The sequence below is a fragment of the Podarcis erhardii genome (genome assembly GCF_964252035.2).
Source record: "Podarcis erhardii genome assembly, chromosome: 17".
NCBI classification, from domain to species: Eukaryota; Metazoa; Chordata; class Lepidosauria; order Squamata; family Lacertidae; genus Podarcis; species Podarcis erhardii.
Window position 1 is genome coordinate 31350333 of NC_138515.1, and position 27658 is coordinate 31377990.

General features: G+C 43.4%; 2 protein-coding genes across 4 annotated transcripts; one reads left to right on the plus strand and one right to left on the minus strand.

The window, feature by feature from the left end:
• Nucleotides 1-213: 213 nt before the first annotated feature.
• On the minus strand, nucleotides 214-26264 carry NANS (N-acetylneuraminate synthase). 3 transcript variants are annotated; one of them, XM_081845456.1, is made up of 7 exons: nucleotides 26231-26264; nucleotides 12283-12386; nucleotides 8340-8555; nucleotides 6312-6411; nucleotides 4468-4622; nucleotides 3871-4137; nucleotides 214-1973 (listed from the first exon to the last, which is right to left on the minus strand). In XM_081845456.1, exons 1-7 carry the CDS (start codon nucleotides 26247-26249, stop codon nucleotides 1764-1766), a joined length of 1071 nt encoding a protein of 356 aa, XP_081701582.1. In that variant the 5' UTR covers nucleotides 26250-26264; the 3' UTR covers nucleotides 214-1763. The 3 variants fall into 3 exon arrangements, with proteins under 3 accessions (XP_081701582.1, XP_081701583.1, XP_081701581.1); XM_081845457.1 differs by lacking the exon at nucleotides 26231-26264 and adding an exon at nucleotides 16427-16488; XM_081845455.1 differs by lacking the exons at nucleotides 12283-12386; nucleotides 26231-26264 and adding an exon at nucleotides 11005-11194.
• On the plus strand, nucleotides 16591-18512 carry CCIN (calicin). Its single transcript, XM_081845195.1, has one exon. It carries the CDS (start codon nucleotides 16671-16673, stop codon nucleotides 18444-18446), a length of 1776 nt encoding a protein of 591 aa, XP_081701321.1. The 5' UTR covers nucleotides 16591-16670; the 3' UTR covers nucleotides 18447-18512.
• Nucleotides 26265-27658: the final 1394 nt, after the last annotated feature.

Below are 27658 nucleotides of genomic sequence, written 5' to 3' on the forward strand. Positions count from 1 at the left end.
CTTGCCTAGCTATGTGTTGTCCATGGCCCTGGTCACTGCGAATTAAAACCCATCATTTCAGGCTACAGTGATGGCACATTTTTAGCAACTGACACGCTCCCAGCATGACTTTTACAAGTCAAAAGACCACAGGAGCCATTGGTCAGTTCATCCCTTCTGCAACCTAAAAAACCCCCAAGATTTCCCCATAAAAACGAACTGGCGGAGAAAAAGTAACTTTGCCCAAGTTTTATTGTCCATTTGAAATAAAAAATTAAAAACCCATCAGCCATTATTTTGTCATTGTTTAACTCAATCATTAACAGCAAAATCATGATTCAGACAAGTCCTGTGCAGACATTTGATCAGAACAGAGTGAGGGGTCAGGATTGTGCTGACTCTCTTTAACCCCTGCCCTCCTGTGACATCCACAGCCTGGGACAGAATGTTTGCAGAGCACAGGGCCGAGTCATGCCATCCAGCTTCCTGGATTTTGTGACAGCACAGTCTACATAAATCAGGCCTTGTGTGAATACAATCCATGCAAATGTGATGCCCAGTGCAGAGGGAAGCAGGAGCAATGCAAGTGACCTGGTGCAATCCCAATCCCAATCCCACAACCTATGCATGGGGATTATGCTTAAAGCAAATTGAGCTCAAGTAAATAAACAACCTCTGGCCTTTATTTTAAGTGAAACACATTCCTTGTTATCAATAACAATAACAATAATTTACTATCAAGCTAAGGCAGAATTGTGCAAGCCCCATTGCCTAACAGAAACATTTCTAGATTCATTACAATGAATCTTGAATAGTCATGATCTGCAAAACCTTGAAAGTCTGACACTCCAACCTTAAGCATGCTTGCTCAGTTGTGCACCCACCCAAGTGCAGTGGGATTTTCCTTCCAAATAAATACATTACTGCAACCGTTAAGTTTTCTCTCACAGAGCTCCATGTTACTAGCCTTCATGGTGTGGAGACAGGTTGAAATGTTAAAAGTCTACCAAATGCTCATGAATCTGAGTGGCAGCCCGTTTTTAGACACATGATTTCTCCTGCTATGCTATCTTATAGGCTCTCCTGTCAGATGAATTGTTTCCTTTATCACTGCTGTCCCAAATTATATCCTAGAACTTCTACACTGCCTTAATTCTCCCAAAATTTGAATAGCTAAAATTGAAGGCACACAGCACACCTAGGCCCCAAAGATTTGTTTTGAGAAGTTTACACACCTAGTTGACTGCAGCAACCATGTACAGCTTGTATACATTCAGTTTTCCCTCTGCCATTCTTTGTGATGGGAGGAGAAAACTTAAGATCAAGGGCACAGAGGAGATTCTTGTACAGTATATATCTTGGAAGTATTGCAAGTCGCATAGCAATGTCTCGTTCTGAATTCTGAAAACACTACAAAAGTCCTGGAACACATATGTCTTGTTAAAGAGGCATTCACAGAAATTTAGAAGCATTCATTTGTTGGCGCTGATCCTGCCCACACAAATACAAATTTTTCCAAAGCCCTGCACTACCTTTCAGAAAAGTTTCTCTGGGTAGGTTACTGTGTCATGGCTTAGCAAAAAGCTTTCAGCAATAAAGAGAAACTAAAGATTCCTCAAGAAGTACTACACGGAATTGTATAGACATTTTAGCCTACCCACAAGAAAAAAATCACATTGAGGTTCCCTTCCCCAAAACCCTTCATTTGAACTTCAGCACATTCTGGTTTTAGTATGTTACCACAGTGCTTTTTCCCAAGGTCCCATTAAAAAAAGAGTCACAAATTAGCATTTCACTTTTTTCACATGGTTTTCAATGGCATCTTCGACGATGGTTTCATCTTCACCAATATTTATCCTGACCTTCTTGCCAACCAAGTCGAAGATGTCTTCTGGCGGGTATCCTTTGGGTTCCCCCACTTTTACCGTGAGCATATCCAGCGTAAGTGTGGTACCTTCAGGAATCCGGACTTTGGCCACTACAGACTTTCCCAACTACAGAAAGATAAGTAGAAGGAGGTTATGTCTTGGGGAGGCGAGCCTGCGCTTTAGGTGCAGCCCCCAAGTGGTACATGCAGCAGCAGTTTGGGACACAGCTGCTCAGCAGCAGAGGGCTCATAGATCTATGGCATAGGGCATGGTGTGCCTCCTGCTTGGCTGTCTTGTACTTGGGAGTGGCTGCCAAGACTATATAACACTGGTCCTGAAAGACCTTCATTGGCTCCCAGTACGTTTCCGAGCACAATTCAAAGTGTTGGTGCTGACCTTTAAAGCCCTAAACAGCCCCGGCCCACTATACCTGAAGGAGCGTCTCCCCATTGTTCAGTCCAGACACTGAGGTCAAGCTCCAAGGGCCTTTTGGTAGTTCCCTCATTGTGAGAAGTGAATCTACACGTAACCAGGCAGAGGGCCTTCTTGGTAGTGGCACCTGCCCTGTGGAACGCCCTCCCATCAGATGTCAAGGAAATAAACAACTCTCTGACTTTTAGAAGACATTTGAATGCAGCCCTGTTTAGGGAAGTTTTTAATGTTTGGTGTTTTAATATTCTACTGGGAGCTGTCCAGAGTGGGTGGGGAAACCCAGCCAGATGGACGGGGAATAAATAATAAATCATCATCATCATCATTGTACTATGCTGCTATTTCACACACACACACACCCGATCTGGAAACTAGAGGTAAAAGAATAAGGGAGGCGTATATGTACTGCATCTAATACAGCCTTTGCCAACTCAGTGACAGGACATCTGCTTTGCGTGCAAGAGGTTACAGGTTCAATCCCAAGCAGCTTCAGTTAGGTCTTACAGAGGGGAGGGCACCTGTATTAAACACCTTTTAAATCATGGGTAGGCAGACTAAGGCCTGTGGGCCGGATGCGGCCCAATCGCTTTCTCAATCCGGCCAGCAGACGGTCCAGGAATCAGCATGTTTTTACATGAGTAGAATGTGTCCTTTTATTTAAAATGCATCTCTGGGTTATTTGTGGAGCATAGGAATTTGTTCTCCCCCCCCCCCCGAAAAAAAAATATAGTCCAGCCGCCCACAAGGTTGAGTTACAATGAACTGGCCCCCTGCTGCAAAAGTTTGCTGACCCCTGCTTTAAATGCTCTCTCTGCTGCTCTCTTGTCAATCCATACTAAAAATACCTGTAACTAGAATTGAAGCTCTGGGGCCGCCAGGAGGCTGGAGGATGCATGGGGAAAGCAGCTGCTGCTGCGCTACCCCACGCATCAGCTGACAGGCAGAGCAGCTGAGCCATGTAAACAAAGCACTGCTGCGCCTCCAGCTTCTTTGGGGCTTCCTCCATGCTCACCAACATCCTCCTCAGGCTTCGGGGACTCTCCAGCTCTCTCCCACCATTCTTTAATTTTTTCCCGGCAGCACATGCATATGTGGTCGTGCGGGAGTCAATTGCGCATAAGTGGGGAGACACCTGTAGAAGGATTTCTTACAGTGGCAGGCAAGCGCTACAAAGCAATCTCTGTATATATAAAAGGATGTCACCTAGAGGAGGGAGAAAGGTTGTTTTCTGCTGCTCCAGAGAAGAGGACACAGAGCAATGGATCCAAACTACAAGAAAGAAGATTCCACCTAAACATTAGGAAGAACTTCCTGACAGTAAGAGCTGTTTGACAGTGGAATTTGCTGCCAAGGAGTGTGGTGGTCTCCTTCTTTGGAGGTCTTTAAGCAGAGGCTTGACAACCATATGTCAGGAGTGCTCTGATGGTGTTTCCAGCTGGGCAGGGGGTTGGACTCGATGCCCCTTGTGGTCTCTTCCAACTCTATGATTCTATGATTCTATGACCTTACTAGGATGGATGTGTATGAATGCTGCTGCCACTATCAGCAATCCAGAATAAGTGGGTCTTGCAGCACTCAATAATAAATTTACCTTTTCATTGCAAGCCACTTCACAGGACAGGAGCCGCTTGACTGGGGACCCCATGGCCTTCTCCACCATCCGGATGCTTCTCACTAGTTCCGCCAGTTCTTTTGGCTCCAGGGATGCTTGATGATCACTGCCTTTCCAGGTTTTGTCCAGTGTAATGTGGCGCTCGAGGACTTTTGCGCCCATAGCAACTGCTGCAATGGAAATGGCTATCCCAGTCTCATGACCAGAGTAGCCAATAGGAATATCTGGGAAGACGGACTGATATTCCTAGAAGGATAGAAAAGTTGATGGTGAATACAAAGAAGAGGACAGTTAATCACCAACATTAGCTGTTACAAAAGGCTATGAAATTTAGTTGTGCTTTATGTGCAACTTTCTGTGGACAGAGTTAAGCACAGTCAAGGAGCTCTTAAGTCTGCTGAAGAAGAAGAAAAGGAATGAGGTTTAGGAAGTTAATTCTGTGCTGGGCTGAGGCCTCTCAGAGTTGGAGCAAATTCCAAACTGCACTTGATCTGTTGTCTTGCTCAATTCATTGGTTCAGAAGGAAAATAAGGGACCTTAGGAGAATTGCCATGCCTTCCACCCCACCTCACTGACCGTTATGACACGAAGGTTGACATCTTCAGGCTGAAGAGGGTAAGCACTGGTGCACTGGAGGAAACAGAAGTTCGGGTTAATGGCTTTCACCAGCTTGTAAACTTGTTGCATTGTGTTCATTGACTGCATCCCGCTCGAAATCACCATCGGGCGACCTAGAAGGGAAGGTCACCGAGAGCATTTTGTAACTCCAACATTCTGTCTCATACAGCTACATTATACAAACTGGTCAATTACTTGACAATTAGTTTTTAATCTGCCTATAAACTGGATGGATTGATACCAACCCACTTATTCATAGCCCACCTATGCCATTTCTGCAGCTGGCGCAAACAAATTAAGTTGTCTCTGGGCCTTTACTTGGTTCTCAGGACTCCACCCAAGCCATGCCCACCTCCAGAACACAACCCTCACTGGCCCTCCTTGATATCCTGAGTACTTTTTGCTTAGCTGGAATGTGTCCTTTAACTGGTATAAAGCCTAAGGGCTGGCAGAAATCACTGATTCTGCCTGTAAATTTCATCCACTTTGGCCATAAGGGGGAAAGTTGCAGCCATTTTTATACTCCCCATTTAATGAATGGGGAACACAGTTTTGTTTCATACAAAGCACCCCACAACCCAGAGCAGATTTAAAGTGGAGAGAGCACAGAGCAACTGAGACAGGTCAGATGTTTTTAAAACACAGATAAACAACAAATCTTGGGCCTGTACACCCTCCCTATTTATAGGCCGCTTTTCTGAGCAAAGCTCCTCCAAGGAACCTACATGATTAAAAAAAATAACCTGAAATGCAACAGATTACTATAGATAGTAATAATAGTAATATTATTACTATTATTACTAATTATCTATAGTAACAATTACTACAGATACCTCAATACTAAAAAAGCTAGATATACTAATAAACCAGTCCAGAACATAAAATCCAGTTTTGTACTTCACAGATAGGTATATAAAAAGTCATGTAAGGAACCTGAAACATATCTGCAGAGTCTTTCTAAGAGACTGGAGTGCAGTGATCCTTCAGAGGTTGACAGACAATGAATTCCAGAGTTGTGAGGCCACCACTGAAAAGTCCCTCTTCCTCATAGGAGGTAAGGAACAAACCGTGACTACAGTTGAAAATGGCAGTCCTCCTCTACCCATCCATCATTAATGGGAGTGTGGGAGAAGAATGTATTAGATTTCTACTAGACATTATGGATGCAGATGAAAGAACTATTGTCATTTTTTATGCTAGCTGATATTTACAATTGTATCTAATTTGGATATACAGTGGTACCTCAGGTTACATACATTTCAGGTTACATACGCTTCAGGTTACAGACTCTGCTAACCCAGAAATAGTACCTCGGGTTAAGAACTTTATTTCAGGATGAGAACAGAAATTGTTCTCCGGCGGCACAGCAGCAGCAGGAGGCCCCACTAGCTAAAGTGGTGCTTCAGGTTAAGAACAGTTTCAGGTTAAGAACGGACCTCCAGAACGAATTAAGTACTTAACCCGAGGTACTACTGTTCAGTTCTACCTCCGCTTACGTATCCCTCCGCTTACGTAAATTTCGAGATATGTAAGTGGCAAACCCGGAAGTATATTTCGGGTTTTTGCCACACACGCATGTGCAGAATCGCTCTACTGCTGCTTGTGCATGCACAGAAGCAGTCTCTCCAGTTACAAAAACCTCGGGATCCGGCCGGACCTCTGGAACAGATCCCGTCCACAACCGGAGGTGCCACTGTAATAAGGCAGGGTGCTCTATCAAATTCATACATTCTCTCATTAGATGTGATACCATTAGGAGAGTAGAAACAGTAGCTATATTAAGCGAGTTATTAGCAAATCACCTTTTTTGGCTGTCTTTTCCAGGTATGGGAAATTGTTAGTGTCTCCTGATCCGACTTTAAAAAATGGAACATCCAGATCATGCAGAAACTCTACAGCCATCTGTGAAGAAATACTTTTTTTTAAAAAAAAGAACACAAAGATTCCTAACATTAACATTCTACCTGTCAAATAAAGACACTGTAGCTGGATGAATGTGCCTCCTTTCCCAGAAACATACAGCAGAACAGCACATGGCTATGCTCATACACAAGGAATACAAATAAAAACTAGAGTTCATGGTAACCCAAACATACAGAACAGAGTGACTAACAATAGCCTGGGGATCAAATGCAGCTTTCCAAGCTTCTCTATCTGGCCCTCAGGACTCTCGGTGTTGCACTCTTTTTTTGGTAATATTGTCTGTGGCTGGAATGTATCCTTTAATTCTAATCATGCTTCTTGCTTGGCTGGATGGAAGGGTTGGGGATGAGTATGTGCAGAAACTAGCCTACTGTGCAAGGGTAAAATCTGCATCCGTTGCTCCGCCTACAATTGACATGTGGCCCCTGGAATGTTGTCCAGGAGGGAATGTCCTTGGGCTGAATAAGGCTCCTCCCAACCCCACACATCAGCAATGAAGGAGGATGCAGATCTGCCTCAGAGTATTTGTCAATGCCACTGATTCTACCTGGATATAACCAACCCTGAATCAGACACCTTAGGTCCACCAAGCAGACAGTCTAGCTCAGTTGGTTAGAGCATGGTGCTGATAACACCAAGGTTGCAGGTTCGATCCCCTTATGGGATAGCTGTATATTCCTGCATTGCAATGGGTTGGATTAAATCATCCTCGGGGTCCTTTTCAATTCTACAGTTCTATGAGGATGTACCATCATATCTGTATCCTGTTAACATTTCTGAAGGCAAAGTGCTGCACACTGGAAACTGGTTACCTCAAACCCAGTGGCCTCAGAGACTTGCTGTCAGACCCCCGACACAGTGCTTGATATAAAAAATCTCAACATTTTATGCACCTCAGCTGCTTTAACTTGAGCCGAGAGAGACAGGCAAAGGACTCCCCCTCCACCGAGCCCACCCCTAATGTGAACCTCAGCAGAGGCCTTGGCACAGCTCTCCCTTTAGGCACCTCAGGCTCTCCTCACCCCTGACCAATGATTGATGGCTGAGACTAATGGAAGCTGAAGCCCATAAACAACTGGAGGGCAGCAGATTGACTACCTCCGAGGGAAGTGAATCATGAATTGTCATGTTTTGAGTTTCTTTGAACAAAGCATTAAAACTATACTAAGTATGCTTTATTTTTCTCCTTAATTAAATATTTCAGCTTCTCTGCTTTCTTAAAAGTTCCCCCCAGTGTGCAAAAGTAGATCAGCTGAAATACATGTGGAAAATAAATGATTTGTAATGAATGATTTGTATATGATTAAATGATTTGTAATGATAAATAAATGATTTGTAATGACCTTGTTAGTTTTTCTTGTGAAATGCATGCCAACTCAACTTCAGAACAATATTCAACCATTTACTTGTTTTGCTTTATTGTAATCATAAGTGATTTTTTTTGAAGCACAAAAAAGGAAGTCCAGTAAAGATGCTAAATCTGAAATCCATCAGCAAAGCACTTACGGATTCAAAATTTCCAAAAAACCCACCAGTACATACATTCCGCAATGGAAATTTCAGCAGGTTTGACTTCTGCGTTCAGTGTTACAGTCACGGGACAAGACACTATTCACCACAGAGGATCCCTCTGGGGGAATCAGCAACCCTTATGCAGGGACCATGGTCAGACACTGGAAAACATATGTGATTTTTACATCTATACTGAAAAGGTTGCAACTAGATAGAAGACACTGCTCTAAAAATACCAGTGCTAGCTCTTTTCCTAACCTGCTGAAGGTGGACTAAGGACAGTTTTGAAATTCTGGTTCCCTGTGTTCCCTGCGTACTATGGGGTTGTTCACCAAGTTGCAGGTAATGTCAGATGTGGCAGCTCCTTCTTAAAACAAAACCAACATCTCACTTACTTCATCCATGCCTGATGCTGTGAAGAAAATGCCAATCTCCTTTGCATATCGCTGCAACTCTCGATACTGATCATGGCTGAACTCCAGGTGGCGCTTGTGCTCTCCATAAGTTTTCCCCCAAGAGTGTTTGGAAGTGTACGGCCTCTCCAAGGCTCGCTTATTGAATTTGTACTCTAGTTCACTTTTCTGAAATTTGGCGCAATCTGCTCCGCATTCCTACAAAGACACAAGCATTACAATAGTTCTTAAAGGTTATTGAACATGCCCATCTCAGTCCTAGGCATGCACACCGCTTGAACTGACCATGCCAATGCAAATTTTAAAAATATTGAAGAGTCCTTTCTGAGACACCTTAAGGACATAGGCTACATACACACTATTTAAAGACTTTTGGGACCGGAGATTACCTCTCACACACTTACAGTTCCCAGCACTCTTAACACAGTTCCCAGGATTCTTTTGGGGGAAATAATCTGCCTTAATGTACGGTGTGTACGCAAGCTAATAAGTTTATTGTGGAATAAGCTCTGTGGACTTTGTCAGATGTACACTGAGCTAAACAGCCATTGAAACAAAGGAAAGGTCAGCGAATAGACTCCTCTTTCAATTTCAGATTAGGGTCTTGCAGACTAATGAACCATTTAAGGTCAATGATGGTACCAGTTCCCAATTCTAATCACATAGGAATTCAATGTTGTGCTTTTCTGATCATTCCATCAGCGCATCCTCCAACAGGACGCATTATAACAGAACTTTAGCTCCATATGCAATGGCTGTAGCTCAGTGACATAGTTGAATGGCTGAAAAGGGAACTAAGCCCAGATGCCATTACAGAAGAATGGCTCTATATTCTGCGTCCACAATTGGAAGAAGTAATACTTCTGAATACTAGTGGCTGGAATCCACCGGACGGGGGAAATGCTCTGGTCCTACTTGCCAGTTTCACACAGGAAACTGGTCAGAACATCCTGGGAGAACAGGATATTGAACAACATGGGCCACTGGCCTCATTCAGCAGCCTCATCTTATGCTCTTGTTTCTCAGCTAAATCTCACAGGGTTGATGCTCACAATGTCACTTGGGTCTGATGAAACCCGGAGCTCCTTGGAAGGAAGGATAAGGTGGAAATATCATAAATCGATCTCAGGAGGGGTTTTTTAAAGAGCTAAAATCCAAGTGCCCCTTGATAACTGGTTTGTGGTTTACAATCTCCCAATTCTCATCATTTACACATTACCTTTACAAACCTTAAGTGCCAAACATCCCCATCACCCCTTCCCACTCCAAACTTTTATCCCCCTCAGACCTCTTGAATACTGATGAGGGGCTTGACGGACCACATAACAGTTTTTCCTGTCTGTGGCAACAACTACAACGTCCTTTACTGCATGATTTCTAATTGTCTTTTTTAACTGAGGTGCAGCTGCATGAGGCTCACAGGTAGCTGGATCACAGTTTGTGAATCTCTGCCTTAGGGACTGTTATTACGACTATTTTATTATTATGTTGTCTATTATTATGCTCTCTAAAGGTAAAGGGACCCCTTACGGTTAGGTCCAGTCCCGAACAATTCCTGTTTATGTTGCAATCATAATGTCTGTAAATTATGTTCCTAACGTTGTGCAGCACCCCAAGATGTTTGGTTAAAGGGTGGTACAGTGGTGCCTCGCAAGACGAAAAGAATCCGTTCCGCGAGTCTCTTCGTCTAGCGGTTTTTTCGTCTTGCGAAGCAAGCCCATTGACGGATTAGCGGATTAGCGCTTTTAGCGGCTTAGAAAAAGGGGGGGGGAGAAAAAAACACCAGCAGGAACTCGCAAGACATTTTCTTCTTGTGAAGCAAGCCATTAGGAAATTCGTTTTGCGAAGCGCCTCCAAAACGGAAAACCCTTTCGTCTAGCGGGTTTTTCGTCTTGAGAGGCATTCGTCTTGCGGGGCACCACTGTAATATAAATCAAATAAGTGATAATAAAATTCTTGACAGCTCCCATTTTATTTTATTTTTTGCCTGACAGTCCCCCACCTGACACTAAGTTGCTTCCCTGGGTATCATTACAGATAGGTAGCCGTGTTGGTCTGCCATGGTCAAAACAAAATAAAAAAATTCCTTCCAGTAGCACCTTAAAGACCAACTGAGTTAGTTCTAGGTATGAGCTATCTGAAGAAGTGTGCATGCACACGAAAGCTCATACCTAGAACTAACTCAGTTGGTCTTTAAGGTGCTACTGGAAGGAATTTTTTTATTTTGTTTTGACCATGGCAGACCAACACGGCTACCTATCTGTAACTGGAACTATGGAAGGCACCACATTGAGCCGCATGAAATGGAAGTCCATCAACCTCAAGGTATCTGAAGAAGTGTGCATGCACACGAAAGCTCATACCTAGAACTAACTCAGTTGGTCTTTAAGGTGCTACTGGAAGGAATTTTTTTATTTTGTTTTGGGTATCATTAATTAGCCATTATTGTTTGGTTATCTCCCCTCTCCCACATGCAGCTTCTATCCATGATACCCGAGAAAACACCAAGAACAGGCGGCAGCAACCTGCCGGCCACCTCCGCTCTGCTCCCATTCCCCATCCTCCCGCCTCTCGCCCCTCAGCCCAACTGACCCAGCCTCGACACCCGCCACTTTGCCACCCCCGTTGGCCACGCCCACCTCCCCACCTTAGCCACTCGGATCATCCGCTTGGCGGTCTCCAGGTCCCCCTGATGGTTCTGACCAATCTCCGCGATAATGAAGCAGGGGTGGTCCCCGCCGATTGGCCGGCCCGGGCACAGTTCGAACTGCAGCGGCATCGCGGCGACCGTTGGTTGAGCGGGGGGCGGGGGGGAGAGAGAGAGAGAGAGCGAGCGCAGAAAAACGGCAAGCGCGCGCGCTCAAGGCACGAACCCAACAGGCAGAGACGCTTCCTCGGCTTCTCCCGTCGCGCGTGCGTAGAGGGGGAGGAAGCATGCGCCACGTATCCGCCAATGACAGCGGGGACAGTCGGCGCCCGCCCCCACTTCCCCGTCCAATCGCACGGATCCTAGCCGACGCAGCCCAGCCAATCGAAATCCGACACAGCTACTGGCATAAGCCGGGTGGTGGCAGGCTTGCTCTGTGGCAGCCTCCCTCAACGTTGGGACGCTAGGCGGCTTTGGACTACAACTCCCGTCATTCCTAGCTAGCGTAGCCCGCAGCTAGGGATGATGGGAGTTGTAGTTGAAGAACAGCTGGCTGCTCTACAGCCTTGGCCCTGAGGCACAAGGAAGAGGAAGCTTGCCCAGTCCAGAAAATGGCCCTTTGAGGGCGAGGGCTCTTGGTTAGCCGTGACTCATGAGGGCTGTACTAGGCTAACGCCCTTTTGAAGACTATTTTCCTGATAGGTGCCAAATACCTCATCAATTAGGCTCATGGCATGGAGTTTTCATTGGTGGGGGCAGCTGTCCTTTCCCTTCTCGGCCTTCAAAGCTTTATTGCTTTACAGTAAAGAGCAAACGCCAGAATATGCCAATCCCCAATCACGTTTAGTTGGAAATAATTCCTATTTACTGCTAAAACAGCATCCCAGACAACCCCTTCTTATGCATATTAATGTCCAGTTCAGGCATGCAGATGACTGCAACCCCACCTTGGCAATACCAGGCGTACTTACTCGGAAGAAGCCTAATAATAATAATAATAATAATAATAATAATAATAATAATAATAATAATTTATACCCCGCCCATCTGGTTGGGTTTCCCCAGCCACTCTGGGCGGCTTCCAACAAAGCACTAAAAATACAATAACCTATTAAACATTAAAAGCTATTGACTGTCTTCAGGCCTATGTACACCCTCATGGAAGAGGCTGCGCAATTTCTTAACGGCATCTACTCAAGTCCTATTGAATTCAGTGGGGTTTCTTCCCAGGTAAGCGCATTGCAGGCCTTATTTTCTTTGGAACTGCATAGGACTTACTTCTGAGTGACTCGAAAACAGCAGTGCATAATTCCGCTTGGTCAACCACATTGTGATTTCTAGAGTTGGGTAATTCACTAAGTGCCGCACCCATTTCCTCTGGCCTGAAAAGAGAATGGGCACACAAACTCACAAAGATTTCTATATCCTTCATACTTAACGCTGGTGTGGAAAGCACATAATCTCTTTGTTGCTATTACCATTCTCAAAACCGCTGGGGGGGGGGGGGGGGCAGGACACAAGGAAATGTCAGTGTTTGGAAATAACCTTTAGACTACCTGACATTTCAGGTGTGGTGGGAGAGGAAGTTTGCAGGTTTATATGTGTCATATTTGTTTGGGTATGTAATAGGGTTGTGAAACTATTCAAGCATTGTATTTTTTATTTTAAGTTCACCTTGTATTGAGTTTTAGAACCTTACGCATGGAAATGCAAACTTTTCCTGTTCCTTTCCTCTCTAGGCTTATCCCTCCTGTCTGCAACTCAACCATACAGTTTGCAGCTACACAGCAGAGAAATAAAAGTTTCTGGTAAATACAATATACTCAACTGTATAATATATAAGTGGAAACTGCAACAAAATGTTGCAGTATATCTTCATTCCCTAACAGGGATGCTTCTGTTTAGGGTTCCAGTCAGCCTCCTTTGTCTGGAATACTGAGAATGAGGGGCTTAAGAAAGCCAATTCACCCTCTATAGTTTTCCATTATTCTTTCCCAATTGATGCTCAAATTCCTTATATATTTGGGCTTCAAGGAGTTAACCCCTTTTACCTGCTTTTTTAAAGCTAGAGTTCTCCCACACATGCTGATACTGTACCTCTCTCTTGTTTCAGCTCCATTTATGTTGGCAAATGCCACTGAGCTTGCTTGATGATTGATAACTTTACCACCCGATAAGGCACAATACTGCTAACAAGAAAAGTATAACGTTCCAGCAAGCTACCCCACATAAAAAAATTTAAAAAAAATTCCCATTTGTCGCTGCTTACAAATCATCCTGTCATGCACCACTTATTTTGCCTCCTGTAATGTTCAGGTGAAACATCAAAGCTCTACCTGTCAGTGGCAGAAACCAGGTGTTGCTATTTGAAGGTGCGGGGACAAACAATGTTTAAGAACAAGCTTCAGAGTCAATACAAAACAATTATTGTAGCCTGCTATGTCACCTGGGATGAGCTTCATGTGCCAGAGACAACCTGTTTGAGTTGCATAGGTGTGGTAGTATTTGACCAGATAGAGTTACAGCAATTTAATACCACAAGGGGCTTTAGAACTGTAAAGCTAAATTGATTTATCTGGCTGTAAATTTACCTAAATTCAATGGCACTTCATTTTAAGCTGTCCTTGATTAACCCTAGGAGGCAGGTTAGGCTGAGACTGTGACTGGTTCAAGGTTACTTCATGGTCAAGTGGGACTGGAACCGTGGTCTCCCACTTTCTAGTCCCAATCAAGATACTCTATAAGCCTCACTTACAGAGTTCTGCAGAGCTCATAATAATGAATGACAGTGAAGCAGTGCCAGTAAAAAGTTGCCTGTTCCTGCCACCAACATTTGTGTGGGGTAGACATGAAAAGCATAGAAGCAACATAAGGGTTTTTTTTTTAAGGGGCAGTCTTAACTTGAACGTGTTAAACAGAAGCAGATTGATTTGGCTTAGCAGTGGGGTGAAAAGAGGCAAAGGCAAAGCTCCTTTATGCTGAATAATTTCACAGCTTTTATCATGCATGCAAATCAAGTTGCACACCTTTCAAAATGTTCTCTTTCATAGATGTAAGAGTACAAGAGCCTTTTTCTCATTTGCATCTGATCATCTTTCTTCCAATTTTCTTCAATAATATGTTCATGATTTTTTTATAGAGTTTAAGACAGTATTCTAAATCCCTGTACCTGAAGTAGGGTTGACAATAAGTTTATTTTTACACTAACGTTTGCTCCTGTGCCTTTTAAATGACATCTTGATTTACAGTTAGCAAATGCTAACATTTATTTCTAAGCTGCTTAAGCTTAACTTGCTGACTTTTACAGATCAAGCTGCTATTAAATGCACAGGAGCAACACCATTCTTTTTCTGGTCAGTTGTTAGTGCTATCTGTGGGTGATCCTATGATAATACCTATATTCCAAACAGAATTGCACTCTGTCCCTTTTATGCAAATATCAAACACTGTTATTAATTGCCCAATTGTTAAAGGGCAGATTACACAGTTGTGACAAGAAACTGAGAACATCTGGAGGATGAGTCAACCACCCTTCCTCCTACAGCATTTTTAATTCAGCCTACAGGGAAACTAGAAGCTGAAGCACTGCCTAGAGCATAAAGCAAAAAATAGTTGTTTCAGAGAAAGAGAAAATGCTGAGGTTGTAATGCTATGCACACTTTACAGGCAGTCAATCCCATTCAAATTAAGATGATGTGTATTAATTTTCAAGTAATCATGCGTCAGAGCAGCTGCATATAATGTTCTATATGGAAAAAGGTATCCAAAGGATTATAGCCCCTCTCCTGCTAGGATCATTAAGTGTTGGGGGCCTTTTAGGTTAGAAAAAGACAACTGAGAAATGGTAATATGGTGTTTATAACATTTGAATGGTACAGTGTCACAAGACACTTAGCACCTTCTTGTATAGATTTGGGGCACAGGCATGAGGAGAGTGAGGGACGCGGGTGGCACTGTGACCTAAACTACTGAGCCTAGGGCTTGCAAATTGGAAGGTCGGTGGTTCGAATCCCCGCAATGACGGGGTGAGCTCCCATTGCTCTGTCCCAGCTCCTGCCAACCTAGCAGTTTGAAAGCATGTCAGAGTGCAAGTAGATAAATAGGTACTGCTCCTGCAGGAAGGTAAACGGCATTTCCGTGTGCTGCTCTGGTTTCGCCAGAAGCAGCTTAGTCATGCTGGCCACATGACCCGGAAAAACTGTCTGCGGACAAACGTTGGCTCTCTCGGCTAGTAAAGTGAGATGAGCGGCGCAACCCCAGAGTCGTTCACGACTGGACTTAACTGTCAGGGGTCCTTTACCTTTACCTTTTTAAAAATAAGGATAGTGCAGAACTGTGGCCTGGAGTGGCTGACCAGGTTTCTGAAGAGATGGGTCTAGCATTGTCTCCCAGGGCCAGGCAACACCTCAGCTTGTGGGAACAGCTGTGCTCATCTTGACAGACCATGTGCTATACATTTTTTGCTAGTAAAGCTTGCTGGGTGGGTATAAATAGTTGCTGGGATATTTTCTTTTCTTCCTTCTCCCCACTGCTGGGCATCACTTTAGTTTTCAATAAGGAGAAGAGACTTAAGTAAGGGTGGGGAGGAGATTTTTTAATTATTATTTTTACCCACTCCCCAAAGCCAAACTATAAAGTCATTCTTAAAATATGGTTTGCAGTATCAACAGCCACTGAGAATTCCAAGAGAATTAACAGAGTTGCAAAGCAAATAAACTCGAGCCTTTGACAAGTGTATCTTGTACAGTTAATTGTATATAACATTAGTTCACCAGTGACCCAAAGTGGATCATACATTAAATGCATATGGGCACTTCCAGGGTATCCAATTTTTCTTGTTAAAATAGCAGCCATGGCAGTGGCGATGGAGGAATCAGAATCATGGCATGTGGGAAGAGAGTTAGAGAGTTAAACCTTAAGCACCCAGAGTTCTTATCAGCCCCCCTATGGTTGCTATTTAAATAAGAAAATCATACATGCATACACATATTGAACATATAATCTTGTTTGGCCCTCTTTGTGAAAAACCAGTGAGCTGGCCATTAAGCACAAGCAAAGCAACACCCCTTCACAGCACCCCTGTTGCTGGTTCACCTTACCACAAGCCAACTCTTACTATCCATTTTAAGGCCTTTCTCTAAATCCTATGTATGACATGCTGAAACCAAGTCATATCAGTGGAATGTTTGCCCTATCAAGGCATTATCAAAATACAGATACCCAAATTTGGTTCCACTTTGGGGAACAGAATGCTCTGTTATTTAGATCATACACGGTGGAACCTAATAAATTAAGTGGGAATGTATTCCTATTTGACATCACCACAGCATTTAACTATAACCTAACATTTCCTTGGGAAGACTCTAACATGTAACCTTTCAATACAAACACACTCTAGATAGTATAGGTGAAGCCACCTCACCTCCAATCAATGGAACCTCTTTCTTTCTGGATCGGGTTTAGCTGAAGTGAGGCTGATATTCTCTTGGTACAAAAGGGACAATTTGAAAAGACTCTTGTCAACACATGTCACAGATAATTGTGACCTAGCAGCTTTATTTGATGACATCACTCCTTGTACCCAGAGTAGGGTCTTCAACAACTGGGCAAAGAGTCCTCTACGCTTATACCATCTTCCTTAATTCCAGACAAGCCTGGCCCCAAAAATGAGGATGCAGTTTACAGAAAAGAACCACAACAGTTTTATGATGCAGGCCCTCAACAAACAGAGAAAGAACCGGGAGTTTTGTGATGTGGCCCTCAGTGTGGACCAGAAAGTCTTCTATGCCCACCTCAACGTTTTAGCAGCCATGTCCTCCCATATTAGGAATCTGATATCCAGCAATGACATGAAAGCGGATGACGAACTCTTTATTATCATTGATGCCAAGTTCCTGAGCTCTGAGTTGGTGGAGCAATTGCTCGACTACTTCTATACTGGGAAGATTGTAATTTCTGAGAAGAACGTGGAGGACCTGCTGAAGGGAGCCAAGTATTTCAGTTCCCCATCTCTAAGGAGCCACTGTTCTGACTTCCTCATTAGGTCCCTTAAGAAGAACAACTGCCTCTACTACATGCTCCTGGCCACCTCATATGATATGAAAGATGTGGCAAATGCTGCTTATGATGGCATACGAGACAACTTCAACTACTGGGCAGGCCCTGGCATAACAGACTTTATGCACTGCCCCCCTAATGTCTTCAGCAGGCTCCTTAAGGATGAACATCTTCATGTACAAAACGAGGACCAGACTCTCTCAACCCTCCTCCAGTGGGTGAAATACAGAAAGGCTGAAAGGGAGAAATATTTTAAGAAGTATTTTACCTACATTCATTTATCCGCTGTCTCCACCAGTATGCTTCTGTCCACTTGCCGGGAAGTGTTACTCTTTGCAGACCACACTGGTCCCCTGTCCCGGATAGAGAGCACTTTGAGTGATCGTAAAAAGGGCAATCCTCAAAGCCTGATGCTTCAACAAAGGAAAGGGGCATTAATGGACTCTGTGGTGATCTTAGGAGGGCAAAAAGAGCAGGGTAAGTTCAACAGTGGGGTTTTCGCTTATATCATTGGAGAGAACATCTGGCTAAAGCTGACAGAGATGCCTTACAAAGCAGCTGCTCTCAGTGCAACGTCGCTAGGGAGATACATTTATGTTTCTGGAGGAACAACAGAGCAGATCTCTGGCTTAAAAACAGCTTGGAAGTATGATATAGATACTAACTCCTGGATCAAACTTCCGGATCTTCCTATAGGTTTGGTCTTCCACACCATGGTGACTTGTGGGGGGGCAGTGTACTCTGTAGGAGGAAGCACGGCCCCAAGGAAGTACATTTCAAGTATCTACAAGTACGACGAAGGGAAAGAGAAGTGGATTCTTGCTGGAAAGATGAGTATTCCTATGGATGCAACTGCATTGATCACCAAGGGAGACAAGACTATTTACATTGTGACAGGAAGGTGCTTGGTGAATGGGCGCTTCTCCCGAGTAGGTGTGCTGGACTGCTTTGACACTCAGACTAAGAATGTGGTGCAGTACATCACGTTTCCCATTCAGTTCAATCACAAGCCCTTGCTGTCCTTTCCTCAGGAGAATGTCTTGAGCATACAGAGCCACAAAGAGAGTCTGGAAATAAACCTGCAGAAGATCAAAATGAGCAAATCCACAAAACTTGTCCCACTCTTGCCGAATAACTACAGCTTGGATCTTTCACATGCAGTGTGCTCAATTGGGGATAACAAGGTGTTTGTGTGTGGTGGCCTGATCTGCCCAGGTGACACGCGTCCAGAGGAGTATGCCATCAACCGGCATGCATATATGTTAGATCAAAGTCTAGGGGAATGGAGGATTTTGGCTCAGCCTCCAGAAGCTCTGGATTGCCCTGCTTGCTGTACAGCTAAGTTGCCATGCAAGATTCTCCAAAAAACTGTAGTCAATAAATAAGGGAAGACAAAAATAAACCAGAATTTCTAGCAATAAAGAATGACTGAATTGTAAATCACAGGTAAACATCAGGTTTCTTCCCTTCATCTCTTTATCATGTACTTTGTTCGGCAGTGTAACTAGGGTGGGCAGAACCAACCAAGACAGGGGCACAAATGGGTCATGTATTGATAGTTTAAAAGGTAAGATTGTGTCATGTTTTCTTTTCAGCATGGAATACTTAAGCATGTTTTCAAAATGGTAGATGGAAAGCCAGAATCCAGCTTGCTCTGAGGCCAGCAGGCCAGCCCGAGAGCCACCACTGCAGTTCCTCCTTGAGCTTTGTGCCTGGAGCCTAAGGACCTCTAGCTACTGATTGCCGCCACCAGCTGGGGAGAAAAGCAAAGAAATGTGATGTTGGATTGCAGCGACCAGCACAGCAGCTTCTGGGAATAAACACTCATCTGACCAGTGGGACTTTGGAATTGCAGCAGCAACAGCTTCTAAAGTTCACAACTATTCTTAACTATCTTGCTGCTGGTTTTTCGGGTGGCAGCAGCAACAGAGAATTAGGGGCCTAAAAATGACTAGTTATGACACTGGCATATATGGTTCTGTAGCACTAAGGCAGCTTGTGCTCTGTATATAACCAGGGGGGGTGCCTGTCTGCTTGTTCTCGCCTGCTTCTTACCCCTTAGGAAGCACAGTCTACTTCCTGAGGAACTAGAAAACGCACAGAATTTTAAAGAGGAAGAGATGTTTACTCTCACTAATGCAACGTCATGACTCTTCGATCTTGTGACTCCAATATGAGTTTGCTGACAAAACCTTAAAGAAGGCCTAAGCCCTGCTTTAGATTCCATCTTTGTTACCGGATGGACACAGTTGGAAAAAATAAAAGCCCTCTGCCAGTTCTCTTCCTCAAGCAGCTCTTTTGCCATTTACAAATTGCCTCTGGAACTCAAAGGAAGAAAATGGGTGTTATCGGTGCCACAGACTTCAATTGGTTTAATAGTAATGATCTTACCCAAAGGGCCCCCTGATCAGAACTGGGACCATTCTGCACCCCTGTGAACTTTTTGCTTCACAGAAGGAAAGCTGCTATTGGTGTTCATTATAGTCTTCCCACCTGGGGTAAACAGAAGGGTATGTGCAGTTCTCATCCCATGGTGCAGAAAAGGGGTTTAACCCACGTGTCACGTTCCAAATCCTGATTGAGGGCCCTGTAATGGGTTTTGTGTAATGGTTAGTGTGTTGGACTATGATTTGGAACACCAGAGTTGGAATCCCCACTCAGACAGGAAGCTAATTGGGTGACTTTGGGCCAGTCACTGTCTCTCCGCTTAACCTACCTCACAGGGTTGTTGTGAGGATAAAACTGGGATAAGAGAACCATGCTTACTATTTTGAGATCCTTGGATGGAAAGGCGGTATACAAATGTCATCAATCAATAAAACAAACAAATGTTATAAGCAATCATAGATTTGACATAACATTTTAGTTTGCATGCTTGGCTGCTATGAAAAGTGAGAGCAGCATAGCAGGTTTAAAAGGAAGGGGGAAAGGCAGAAACTTCCCACTTTTTAGGAATGGATGCTGGTCCACTGAGGTTACTAAGGCACAAACCTCCCTAGGAAAGTGTCAAGCATTTTTCCTCTTCAAAATCATTCTTTCCTGACCCCTCCCCCCATTTTATACTTCCTTGACCATACAGGGACATATCTGACAATCTCCTATTCTCCAACCAATCAGCTCTCTGCATCACTCAGCCAATCCTAATCCAAAAGTATGGCTATGGCAAAGAGGTGCTTCCCATGTGTGCCTAAGCAGGAAAAACCATGTAACTGATTGGATTGCAGGAAATTTAGCCCTAGCAGAAAGACTCTTACTCCATCTGTTATTATGGGGCCTGTCCAGCACAGTCACCAGAGCAGATATGGGAGGAGTCAGGAATGCTTCCAAAACAGCCCTATGTGCTAGCATTAGCCCATGCTTTCTCTGAAGGCCAGAGAAGCATCAGGAAACACTTCCTAATTTGAGGAGCATTTTGTTTGTTTGTTTGCTGGGTTCAGTATTGTTTTGTGACTTTGCTAGAAAGAGCAAGGAAGCAACAGCAAGTCTCTTTCAATAAATGAATTTACTTAATCATTTTGCATTTTGCATTTATCTTTCTGGGAGGCAAAATAGTGGGTGGCTTGCGTATATATTGCAACAAACTATTAATAATTTCTCTATATTCATTCCTTAAAAGCTGCTGCTGTAGAAGCAGCTGACAGGACAGTGCAGGGCAGATAAGGCAGATTTGAACTGTGTGTAATTACAGAGTATCTTCTAGAGTATTTCCAGAAAAGGTGTGTGGATCTGCTTCCAACCAGCCCTTCCCCTAGCAGGGTATATATCTTGAATGCACAGGAATTGGGTGGGGGGATGCTGTCGCTATTTGAATTTGTCTTGTGAATTTGTCAGTGAATTTCTAAAATGACAAATTTGGGCTCTGTGCCTGTTTGAATATGACTTGACTCTACATCCTTTCCCAAACCTTGGAGATAGTATCCCAAATCTTGAAAAATATCTGAGGCTGATTATGATTAGTCTGGTGTAATGACTCTGCACATGAGCAGAGACTTCACATTGTCAGGACTGAGCCATACACTGCAAATATGTTCAGCTGTGCACTGATCTGCCCTGGCTTGAATGAAACAACCTCTCTCTTTTTGGATAAATTACCACTTTGGATAATGAATACTGTGCTGTAGTTAAAATGATTTTGGGGGAAGGAAAGCTATATGCAACTGGACACACATTTTCCTCACATTTGTGTACAGGCAATAATCATTTAAGGCACATCCAAATGATGCACGATCATGCATGTGCACATTGTGCCAACCCATGAAGTCGGCAGAAAAGGGGCTGAACAGGCTTACACACACTTTGCCTATGGGCGGAGGAAGGGGGTCCAGTGGGGGCAGTCTGTCCCGGGTGTCACCACTGAGGGGGGTGACAAAATGCCGGGCGGCACTCACTGCGGGGCCTGTAGCGCGCCTGAGCCACGCATCTCTCCTGGAAGTGACACGGTGGCTTGGGCGCCCGCTGCCTCCCCGCTGCCCCAAACGGTCTGCCCGCTGCCTCCCTCTCAGCTGTAGGGTGGCTGAGTGGGAGGAGATAGGCAGACTCCTCGTAGGCCCCAAGGAGCGTCCTGCTCTGGCTGGCCCAGCCCTGTGGGCGGCTGGCCCCGCCCCCAGATGCAGGGCATGCATGCCACCCCAGGAACCCAATTGGCTTGCTCCGCCGCTGACTTTGCCAACACAAGCGGGGGTCAGGAATGCAACTCCTGTGCAAAATGGTTGCCGGTATATAGGGTTTTGGCAACATGTTTTTGGCAACAGATGTGTAGGTGTAACTCATACATGAATTCGCCATGTGCAATGGCTTAATTTCCAAATAGGAGGTATGGAGTCCATCTTGTCTGAAAATCGTTACTTTGGCCGTGGAAGCTCTTTCTCTGTCCATAGGTGTGTATATAATAATTGATTTTTACTTTTATTTTAGAGAGGAGACAATAGCACTCTGCACATGTCAAATGGCTCACTTTCCTAAATAAGTTCTGTACGAGTCCTATTGTGATGAAAACAGCAAGGTTAAAAATTGCGGCCCTACCATGTCAAATTGCTACCAGTTGCCACAGCCTTTCAGTGTTCCTTCCTTGGCTGAAATGACATATGCAGTGTCCCTAACCCATTTTTATTTTTAACCCAGCTGCCTCAGAGGCTGCAATCTTAAGCAAAGTGTGTGTGTTGGGAGGGTGTGTGTGGCTGCATAGCTTAACTCTTTCTCTTCCTGTAGCCATTTACCCCCTGCTCAAAATCCCCCTGTAGGAGCTTTTCTTCCTAAGCAAGGATGGGGGAAAATATATATCCATTCCCCATCCCACCCCCCAAAATCAGCAGGAGCCCCATAGCCCTGTCTCTGCTTCCTAACTCTCAGAAACACCAGTCAAGGCCTCTCTTAGAAGCATGTTTCACTGCAGGTTGCTATGGGTTAATCTGCCCTTGTTTTTCCTCTTGATTAGCTTAGGCTGAGGGCATTTCACAGAGGGAGCTGCACTGAACCGTCTTTTTAGTTCTTGGTCTCTCACAATCCATACATTCTTGAGCATATCTTTAGTACAATGCTATTTGGATAAGTCTCATTTTTAAAGTCCAAAAATCCTGGCGTACAGCAACTGCAAAAAGATTGCTCAAGAATTCAAGGTCCTAGCTAGCTGTCCTTCACAGCTTCAATCAATCATTTTATTTGTATGCCATCTTTCCAAAGTTAAAACCATGCTCATGGTAGCTTATAACATATAAAAAATACATAACTACGAACGTAACAAAAGTAGTCATAAACCATAAACAAAACATCAAAACACACACGACCAAATTGAACCATTTCCACATAAATCATAAGATCCAGTATAAAGATCCAAAAAATTGACAGTAACAATAGCAACAACCCCCACCAAACAGCCCCCCTAAACAATACTCCAGCTCCTTTAATAATCTTTAAGGCATGTTTGTTGCTAGGACTTAAGGTTACCAGACGTCCCCGTTTCCCGGGGACAGTCCCCGGATTTACAAATCAGTCCCCATACAAAATCCATTGAAGATGAATAGTGTCCCTGGATTCACTGGGGAAAAAATCTGGTAACTTTATGCTAGGTGCTGCACATGGTTAAAATCCAGTCTTGCTAGCATGTTTGCGATCTAATATTTGAACCAGCTCATTGGGTTCATCGGATACAGGCTGTGTACACATTACTGGCTTAAAAGCACAGCTAAGTTATTTTTTTGCTCAATTTGGATAGGAGCTGGTTTTGAGGGGAAACTCATCAAATATTTTGTTTCATAAGAAACAACAGGATAGACATGGACCGTAGCTAACATCATGTGCCCACCGCTTCCCAAACCAGCAGTGAGAACGCCCTAGATGCACAGTAAACAGGAATGTGTACAAATCCTCCATATCATTTAAATGGGCCTAAACCCAAGGTTGGCTGCAATCCTAAACACATTTAAATGCTGTAATCCAGGACTTTTGAATTTAATTAGATTTAAGTATAGGATTATGAGGTCTGGCTTTTAGGCTGTAGCTGTATTCCACTAAACAATAAAAAAGGAGAGCAAAGACTTTGTTTATTCGTAGGATGACCACTTATTTTATTGAAAAAACACAGCCCCCAGAAGCCCATGAGAGGTAGTTGCATGCAATTTGGAGAAATCTGGCGAGGTGAAGACAGAAAAAAACCCTGATTACTCAGGAGCAGAGTCAGATAGTAGGTCATGGATTATGGGTACACTGCAGCTTGTCAGTGAGAAGCAACCAGAAATAATCCTTGCCTGAAGTACAACCTGGACGTGGGTGCCATGATAGAATCAAAAGCTATGTTATATATTAACAATTGGAAAAACAACATTGTATCCAGTTCTTGTTCTGAAGAAGTGTGCATGCACACGAAAGCTCATACCTATAACTAACTCAGTTGGTCTTTAAGGTGCTACTGGAAGGAATTTTTTTATTTTGTTTTGACCATGGCAGACCAACACGGCTACCTATCTGTAATTGTATCCAGTATTATTTCAATTTGGAATAGATTCCCCGCCCCCAGGTGGTAGACAATCAGCTTGCTCAAAAGCCCTGATATGTAGCTTTACAGGCCAAACAAAAGAGCCCATTTCCTCCCTGCTTGCATTTTTTTTTCACAGGTGAAGACATTCATTTACTAGAGTATCCCTAATTATTAATGCCACTCACCACTGTTCTTTAGCTACATGTTAACTGGACTTTTGTCTTTTAATAGAGTGCTTCTGCACAGGGAGTTTTTAGGTGCTTTCCTGACACTTTGCAGGTTTTCTTAACAGAAAATATCCACACACAGACAAACATATTAAACAAGGTAGCTGTGTACTCCATGGTTGTTCTGTCTTACTCAGATGAATTGAGGAGCAGAAATTACACCAAATCCAGGTCTATAAAGACGAACATGTTGTCTCCTGTTGCCCCTTCCCACAATTGCAATTGAGGTGAAAAAAAGGTTGTGCTGCGTGGGGGGGTGGGGTGTCCGGAAGAGAGTTGTACTTTTGAGCAGGCCATGGGGTTGCATATGAAGTCTAGGGCACTGGCCCACTAGACCTTCCATTCCAGCAAAACTACCGTAGTTGCCAACCAAGGGACTAGGATGACTCCAATTGCAGTAAGGCTTTGGAAGTTGAGCAACCAAGCTTACAATTACACACATTTCCAGAGAACTATAACAGACAGCAGAATCAGTTGTCCTTTAGAAGGAAGGGAAATGAGAAACAATAAAGCTTGTCTGCGGAACTGGCTGACGTAAAGTTCTGTGCAACTATCTTAAGACCATCTTGCTCCAGTAAGGATTCATAATAAATACAGGGCTTTTTTCCGGCCTTGTTCCTGTGCTTTTAACAGCCTGCTATGCAAATATCTATCAGGCTACACTTTCATAATTCCGGTTTACATGCCAGTCAAAATTTCACCTGCTTTGTTTCTGCATCTCAAGTAACTGTAAAAAGTGCAGAGGCAATGCAAGTTAAACAGCTGGCAACCCCAAGAAAATGGATTGCAGGCATGGAGTTTTACATTAAAAGAAGTAACCATTTAATAATAGTCGTGAAAGGGGGGAAACTGGCAGGAGAGGGGAAATGCTAAGACAGCAATCCTAAACACACATATACTTGAGAGAAAGCCCCACAGAATTAAACGTAATTTACTTTCAAATATATATGCATAAGACCTATTAAGGACACTATTCTTTTTTAAAACTTGAGTATTCAATATGTCAAAACAATGCTGTTTTTGAAAGGCACTTTCAAAAAATTAAATGCATATCAATTTAATGAGAATCTCACTTCCCAGGTAAAAGTTCCTAAAGGGCTTCAGGCATGAAAAGGGAAAATATGCTAGGCAACATGGGCACTATTTAATGGGGCAGGGATGAGGAACCCATGGTCCTCTAGATAACCATATTCCCATTATAATTTAATCATGAGATTCTTAATCTCAGAGTTGTGGGTTTGAGTCCCACATTGGGCCAAAAAATAAAATAAAATCCTGCATTGCAGGGGATTAGACTAGATGACCCTTTTGGTCCCTTCCAGCTCTACAATTTGATGATCTATTATCACTGGCCATGTTGGGGCTGATGGGAATTGTAGTCTGAAAGTACCTGAGGCACAGTGAAACCTATGAAACTGGTGTGACTAGAAACCATCACATTTCTCACACATTTTTTGAATGTATGATGGGGGTACAGGAGTGTAAATCTTTACTCGTGACCTTCCTGCATTTATTGGAAAAGTCAGAATAGTACATTACGCATATATATCCATAGGCTGTATTGCAACCTTCATAAAAACAATAGGAAGTTAGATGATGAAACAGAACATATGCTTGCTCCCCCCCCCCTTCAAGGAAAGTCTAAAAAGAGATAAATGTAGCACAATATAAAATGAATGTGTATCACAGTCACTGACAGCTCTGCAACACTGCTTCAAAGCTTCTCTACTGATCGTAGTGGACACACCCTTAAACTGGATCTATAAAGCCTGCAGAATAAAACGGTAAATGCTGTGGACCATACCATATGATCCTTCACATAAAAGTCACAATGAAGGCAGAAAACTAACACACCAGAGAGAAAGGTTCTAAGCTAGTTCCCCACTTGCTGAGATAGTTTTCTGTTTGCAAGATATTTTTGGTGATTTTTTTAGAGAGGTCGATACATATTCAAAAGTGTTATCCCCACCTGTAGTCTGTTGTACCATCTCAGGTCCTCATTCCATTTTTGTAAAAAACCCTAATCTCCACATAACAGGGAATTTCATTATGTTGATAGTTGTTGCCTTTCTCACTCTAAAAAGTGGAGAAATTGTATCTTTCTAGGCCACCTTCTGATGAAATAAGATTACAGCTGTAGAGGCTGTTCATCCCACACACTCCACATTACCATAACTGGATTCCAAACAAGGGTCTTGCTAGGCCACGGTGTGCTATCTGGTTCAACATAGCTCAAATAGGAGGGTCTCACACAATGCTTTTTTCTGGGGGTCCTCAAGGGTAAGCAGTACCGGCACTTCCCCCCACTAAATGTTAAAAGTGTGGCACTTATGGTGGTAAGTACGGCACCTTTAGAAAATAAAAAAGGAGCAGCACCACTGGTTTCACCCATAAAATATAAAGCAAAACAGTGTTGTCAGTCCCAACCAGCTAAGTGGGTCTTACTCCCATGCAACGGGTGATCCTAAATTTAGGACCTAAGCCTGTACCCTATACACAATTACCTGGGAGCAAGCTCCACTAAACTCAGTGGGACTTATTTCTGAGTAGACATGTATAGGAATGCACTGCACCCAAGCTCTCGTTTCATTTCCAGATCAATCTTAATCGTGTTTTACTCAGCTTGTGAGTTTTGATGAGCCAGGCTCCCAAGGAAGTATGTGTAGAAGCACTGCCCTAATTCACAATAAAAAAGGACATAACCTTGTGCATGTCTTAATATAGAGCACAGCCAATAACAGCTATGCTCTACAGACTGACCAGGCAGGGCCAGATTTAGGTTTGATGAGGTCCTAAGCTACTGAAGGTAATGGGGCCCTTTATACGTCCAGCTGCTCTTTGTCAACAACAAATTCTGGCTGTTTTTTGTGTTGAGTATATGCTATATGGTAATTTATGGACCTAATATGTGCAAATGGCTTAAGATGCCTAACAAAATTTGTATTTTATCAAAGTAATTGTTGATCTGAAATACAATTAAGTAGTATATGAATAGTGAAATACAATTAAGAAGTAGTATATTAATAGTGAAATAATTATTAAGTTCTAACTTAAAATGATTTTTCATATTTTAGGGAGCAGGCTAGCAGGCAGGGCCCGTTATACATCATAGGAGCCTATACCACACAAAACACTATTGCCATATGTAGGTTTTATTTTATTTGTTTATTATCTTACATTTTGTACATCCAGGTTATTTTTCCTTTACATTTTTTGGGGGCCCCTAAGCTATAGCTTGTTTAGCTTATACGTAAATCAGGCAGGACCAGGCCACGATTTTAAGATTTGCTCGCCCTCCTATAGCCAGATTGTCACTTGGGGAGCGAGAACATACACATTTTGCCCTCAAGCTTTCCGAACAGTGACTTATTTACTGCTCCGCCCGCTACAATTGCAT

Excerpts from the sequence above, each read along its gene's own strand:
- NANS (XM_081845455.1), bottom strand. The coding sequence starts at position 11,136 with ATGCCGCTGCAGTTCGAACTGTGCCCGGGCCGGCCAATCGGCGGGGAC. Across the intron at positions 6,412-8,339 it reads CAGCATCAGGCATGGATGAA|ATGGCTGTAGAGTTTCTGCA; the intron begins GTAAGTGAGATG and ends ATTTCTTCACAG. Across the intron at positions 4,623-6,311 it reads GGAAAAGACAGCCAAAAAAG|GTCGCCCGATGGTGATTTCG; the intron begins GTGATTTGCTAA and ends CTTCCCTTCTAG.
- CCIN (XM_081845195.1), top strand. The coding sequence starts at position 16,671 with ATGAGGATGCAGTTTACAGAAAAGAACCACAACAGTTTTATGATGCAG.